At 37.9% G+C, this 6482-nt stretch overlaps 1 protein-coding gene across 1 annotated transcript; it reads left to right on the top strand.

Moving 5' to 3' along the window:
- Positions 1-5006: 5006 nt before the first annotated feature.
- On the top strand, positions 5007-5936 carry LOC115461227 (olfactory receptor 5I1-like). Its single transcript, XM_030190914.1, has one exon. It carries the CDS (start codon positions 5007-5009, stop codon positions 5934-5936), a length of 930 nt encoding a protein of 309 aa, XP_030046774.1.
- Positions 5937-6482: the final 546 nt, after the last annotated feature.

Raw genomic sequence — 6482 nt, 5'->3', positions numbered from 1 at the left:
GGTTTTTATTGACTGCAGTATGGTTCACAAAGAAAAGAAGTAATAGGCAAAGCTTGTGAACTAACAAATTAGCATACAACAGTTCTTAAACAATAGTTCTAAGCAAATAAATCCATATCACATTAAAATTTTCATTAAAAGGTTTTAAAAACTTTCCTAAAATGAGTAAAATATTGAATTTTCCTTAAACCTAAAGGGATAGAATTCCAGACAGCTGGAAGTTGATAAAAGCAACTTGCTGAAAAAATAGTCTTATGTTTTAGAGTTTCAGGACTCGGGAAGTGCAATTGAGTTTTATCATGTACTTTGATGTTCTTTAGGGATTTAGTCCCATTTGTTGTACTGAAGTCAGAATATATGTACAATAATACTACTAGTTTGATTCACAGATCTTTTGAAAGCAAGAATCTACTGCATCTGCCTAGTACAGGTACCGTAAACATTACATTTCAGTAATTATACAGATGTGACAAAATATTGTTTAGAAAGTGTGGGTGATGAGCTTCATATCTAGCCCTGTCTTTTATTTTCTTTGTTATTGGTTATTTCTGATATTTTATATTACTTTGAAATATGGGATTGGTGAGAATTAAAAAAATGCCAGCACATCTATATTTGATGTGGTTAAATAGAGGAGTTTACAGAGGAATTTGGCTTCTATTGTTTACAACCTGATTTAAATTGCCAAGCACTAAGTTGAGAAAACACATATCAAAAAAAGGTAAATTGAAAGCATGCCCACTATTCAGAATAGGAAGGTTCAGTCAAGTAATGGTTAAAGTTTCCTGCAGCTAAGGAAGCTTTTGGATATTTATCTTTGATATGATTTGCTCTTTACTGTGTTTCATTTTCTGCCAAAGGAGGGAAAGTCTATAACAAGGCAGGCACTACAGGTAACAGTTATTTATATCTTGCTCACACCTTTTTCAGTGGTAGCTTAAGGTGAGTTACATTCAGCTACTCTGGATATTTGTCTGTCCTAGGAGGGCTCACAATCTAAGTTTGTACCTGAAGCAATGGAGGGTTAAGTGACTTGCCCAAAATCACAATGAGCAGCAGTGGGATTTGAACTGGCCACCTCTGGATTACAGGACCAGTGCTCTAACCACTAGGCCACTGCTCCACCTCTTTTAAGCCTGTGCTATATAGAAAAGTGTCAGCTACATTTCTTTGTTGAATAGTAAATACAAATGGCTGAAAAATACATACATTAAGATGCAATCATGTTCACCAACTTTATAACTAGTGTAAATATTTATGCCTAGATATTAGTATGTTTACACTTAAGGGCCTTTTTACTAAGCTGCGGTACTGGCAGGCCAGCGTGCCCCCTGGCGGTAATTTTGGGTTTGCCGTGTGCCCATAATGCCTGCATGATTTTTTAATTTATTCCATCCCACGTATGCCGTGTCCGGCAGTAATCAGTAGTTGGCGCCCACTGATGGTCACTGCATGTGTAGAAGCGTTAGCCCTTACCGCTAGATCAATGAGTGGTATTAAGGGCTCAGGCTGGTTTTGGACGCGATCTGGTTTCCGTTTTACAGCATGCCCTTTTCCTGTCCCATTAAAAAAAAGCCCTTTTTACCATGGATTAGTAAAAGGATCCCTCAATTGATAGCATTCTAAAATTCCTATATGTACTTATGCATTCTGTCCACTCTTTGCCCAAACTGCACCCTTGTACACACCCACCAGCAAAATACACACCATTAAATAATGGTATGTACTTTTATGCTAGTTGATATTCTATACAAGGTCATTTATGTATATAAGCAGCCACTTACATGCATATTTAACTAGAATACCATTATTTACACAGCTTCCTGGAGGCTAAAAATGAGCTCTAAGCTCTGTGCTATAAATGGCACTCTGAGTTGGGTGCTGTATGTAGAATAGTGTCTAGCACCGGGATCTGCACCTAAATTTTAGGTGAGAGGATTTACACCACAATGAAATTAGGTGCAGATCGGGTATATTCTGTAACTGCAAGCAAATGTTTGGAATGCCCATGCCCTTCCCATGGCCATGCCCCCTTTTCAGATGCAAGCACTAGAATTTCCACGCACATATTTATAGAATACACCTAGCAAAATGCATGCGTACATTGTAGTTCATGCCAATTAGCATTGATATTCAGCTATAAGCACTAATTGGTTTCTTCTTCAATTAAACTTGCATTTGGAATTTGGGTGCGCACCCAAATTTCCATGCGCAATTTTGAGTGACATATATAGAATCCGGGGGTTTGTGTATAACAAAATTATTATGCATCCTTTTCCCCTATTCTCTTACTCATCTCATTCACAATTCTGTTGTATCTTTCATCTCATTACATTTCTGCTGATTTCTTCATTTCAGGTTACTCAGAGAAATTAGCATTTTTCTTGTTGTATTCTTTATTCTTGGTAAAAAGTTTTTTTCCATCTGTGAACACAATTTGGACACCTGATATAAACTGATTTTCAGCACAATATCATCCTAATCTAAACAGCTAAATATTTATCGATCCTGCATTTTTGATGTGTGTGGGGGGGGGGGGGGGTGCAATGATGTGGAATGCATTGCCAGTTGAAATCAGAAAAATTAGCTCTGTTAAACAGTTTAGAAAGCAGTTGAAAACTTTTCTTTTTTGTCAAATCTTTTGAAAGTTTGATTTGAAAACCTATTTCTGCTATAGCTTTGAAACTTCTTGTGATTTTAATCTATTAACTAGCTTTTGAAATATGTTGCACTTTTACCTCTCCTTTTACAAAGCCGCGCTAGCAGCTGCCACAGCACATTCATTTTGAAAAGGGTGTGTCAGCATTACCACACCAGCAGCCACTAACACAGCTTTGTAAAAGGGGTGATTACTACTACTCATTTCTATAGCTCTACTAGATGTACACAGTGCTGTACAGGTACTTTCTCTGTCCTGAGAGGGCTCACAGTCTTGTTTTTGTACCTGGGGAAATGGAGGGTTAAGTGACTTGCCCAGAGTCACAAAGAGCTGTAGTGGGCATTGAACGCAGGTTGTCAGGATCAAAGTCGCAGACAATTGCTGAACTCAAGGAAGCACTGCAGATGGTCTGGGACAGCCTAACACAATTGACAAGACAGTTAAGAACTTCCCAGTGACTGAAGGCCTGTGTTAAGACCTGGGGATGAATACTCTGAGCATTAATATGCCGTTATTTTACTGAGTTTTAGCTCAAACATTTTTAATGTGCAAAAATTGCTGTCAGTAACACCAACACAGCTTAAGATAATTAAGTATTGTTTAATATTAATACATTAGTATGATGACTAAATAAGTACATTAAAATTTTGTGTTGAAATTCAAAGTAGTTGCTGAGAAAACAGCAAAAAAAACTCTAATGAGTTACTTATTTTTGCATCACCCTATACATATATATTTTTTAAATGTCATGGCCAGTGTTTAAAAGAATTTGGTGATTGTCAGGTCTAAATATTGACCCCAAACTGGATAGTTTGTATTTACTATTGAGAAATGGTTCTTATACTAAGGCTTCATGACATTTCAGCCTGTCTAGAATGAATATGTATTTTGCATATGAACTAGACTAAGTGCTGGAACAAAATTGCAAACTGCTTTGATTGGTTTGTACTAGAAAGCTGTATATCAAGTTATATATATAAGTCAATTGATAAGGCCTCCTAATATCAAGCCATGCTAGCAGCTGTCACATGGTAATACTTTGAATGGGCTTTGTTGGCATTACCACATTGGCAGCTGCTAGCATGGCTTGATAAAAGGAGGCCTAAATAAGGGTGTCATACAACTGGTAGTGCTATAGAAATGATTTATAGTAGTAGTAGTAGTAATTTACAAAATACGCTAGCATTTTTAGTGCATGCTAAGTTTTAGCACATGCTAAATGCTAGAGACACCCATACATTCCTATGGGTATCTCTAGCATTTAGCGCACGCTAAAAACGCTAGCGTGCCTTTGTAAAAGGACCCCTAAATGAATTATACTCAGAATTTAGATACTTGATTTCTAATTCTGTAATGTATCTGGAGAATCAAAAAATAACTGAGATTCAATTTGAAACCATGTTCAGGGAAAGTTAACCAGACAAACCTGTCTATGGACAACTTTATCTAGCACTGGCTGGCAACTTCAACCTAACCCCTTGCTATCTGGTTTGCTGTTGGTGGGGAGGGGGGGGGGGGAGGTTGGCCTTATAAGTTTTGTGTGGGTAGACAGTTATCCACACAAAATATATCTGCTGGGATATGGTGAAATTTTGGTTGTTGAGGGGTCCTTTTACTAAGCCATGGTAAAAAGTGGCCTGCGGTAGTGTATGTGTGTACATTGGGCGCACACCAGGCCAGTTTTTACTGCATCTGCAAAAAAGGGCTTTTTTTAATGGGATGGGAAAAGGGCATACAGTAAAACTGAAACCAGCGCACGCCTTAAACTGGCTTGAGCCCTTAATGCCACCCATTGATCTAGCGGTAAGAGTTGACACACTACGCACATGGTGACCGGTTGGCGAGCGCCAATTGCCGATTACCACTGGAAACAATGCGCATGGGATAAATCATCTAGGCAGTATGAGCACACGCCAAATCTGAAATTATTGCCAGGGAGGGTGGTAGCCTGGTGGTAGTCTCATTTTGGTGCATGCTGCATGCACATAGCATCTAACGCGCCTTTGTAAAGGGGCCCCTAAGTGTTGGCCAGCTAAATCTAGAGAAAAGCACAGCAAAGGTGTCAAGGTGGATGATGTCGATGAAACTACTACTGGGCTCAAAAAAAGTTCACAGCAAGAGTTTCATCGACATCATCCACCTTGTCACCTTCGCTGTGCCTTTCTCTTCGTTTTACCATTGCGGAGGTTTGTTTTCTTCAGTGATAGTCGTCCAGCTAAATCTAAAATTTAGCTGGAGAAATCACTTAAATATGGATCTTTAAATGAGGTAAAGCCAGAACCAGGGCTAATTATGTTTTGCATTTCTGTGTCTTTCAGGAGTAGAAATATATCTGCTTTCCGTGGAAATGGCAAGAAGAAACCAAACCTATGTGACCGAATTCATCCTATTAGGATTTTCTGACCTCCCCAAACTGCAGAGTTTACTGTTCATTGTGTTTTTGTTCATGTATATCTTCACTGTACTAGGAAACATCAGCATCGTCACCTTAATTAGGGTTAGTCTTCAGCTTCACACACCCATGTACTTTTTTATCAGCAACTTATCAATCTTAGATCTCTGTTATTCTTCAACAATAACCCCCAAAATATTGGTTAACCTCTTGGCGAAGCAAAAATCCATCTCTGTATTTGAGTGTGCTATCCAGTTCTTCAGTTTTGCAACACTGGGAACGGCAGAGTGTTATTTGCTTGCTGTGATGGCTTATGATCGTTATGTTGCAATATGTAACCCATTGCTTTATACTTCTGTTATGACTAGAAGAATGTGTGTCCAGTTAGTGACCACTGCTTACATAGGTGGCTTTGTAAATTCTTTTGCACAAATTGGTAATGCCTTCTCTGTGTCATTTTGTGATTCCAAGATCAATCAATTCTTCTGTGATATCCCAGCACTGTTAAAACTCTCTTGCTCAAGTACCTTAATCAATGAGATTATATTATCTGTCATGGGTTTCTTTATTACCACCATTTCATTGGTGGTGATAATTCTCTCCTACAGTTACATTATCTCCACCATATTGAGAATCCGCTCTGCAGAGGGGAGACGCAAAGCCTTCTCCACATGTACCTCCCATTTGACCACCGTGACGTTATTCTTTGGAACACTTATTATCATGTATGTAATTCCGAGTTCCCATTACTCACTAAACAGAAATAGAATGGTTTCTGTAGTGTATACAATGATAATCCCTATGTTGAATCCCATGATTTACAGTCTCAGGAATAATGATGTAAAAAATGCATTGAAAAAAACTTTTAGACCAAAAAAGAACTGATATTCAGTAGATGATGGACTAGATAAAATTATCCAGATAAGTTATCTGCTAAACTTTAACTGGATATTCAGCAGATTTACAGGAGAAATTTACTAACATGCATTGAGGGAATAACAAACATTATTTGCCAAATAATGTATGTTAATTAGCAATAATGCACATTATCCCCAGATTTTGTATAGTTCACTCAAATAAGGCCCTTGTCAGCAGAAGGGATCATGCGAACCTGATGTTCATTCAATTTACCAGATTTCCTGCTTGAAGAAGCTGCTACTTTGTGCAAGATAAGTTTAAAAAGTTTTTCTGAGCCTAATATGGACATTTGATAGTTTTTCACATGTTACTTTGATAAAGCACATATTATATCATAGCCTTGTCAAAGTTTTTTTTTTTTTGCCAATGACTGAAACTGGAAAGCGTGAAACAGTCCTCCATTATACTTCTGAGGCTTTTTCCCCCGTTGACACTGAGTTCTGCTTAGTTCTGATACATAAATGTTAGTGGGGTGATATATTTTTATATATTTTTTAGATTTGACCCTCACTT

Source organism: Microcaecilia unicolor, chromosome 1, assembly GCF_901765095.1.
Source record: "Microcaecilia unicolor chromosome 1, aMicUni1.1, whole genome shotgun sequence".
In the NCBI taxonomy this organism is placed as follows: domain Eukaryota; kingdom Metazoa; phylum Chordata; class Amphibia; order Gymnophiona; family Siphonopidae; genus Microcaecilia; species Microcaecilia unicolor.
This window is presented reverse-complemented; position numbering and strand designations above follow the sequence as displayed.

What these genes read in the sequence shown, in the direction of transcription:
- LOC115461227 (XM_030190914.1), top strand. Translation starts at nt 5,007, where the DNA reads ATGGCAAGAAGAAACCAAACCTATGTGACCGAATTCATCCTATTAGGA.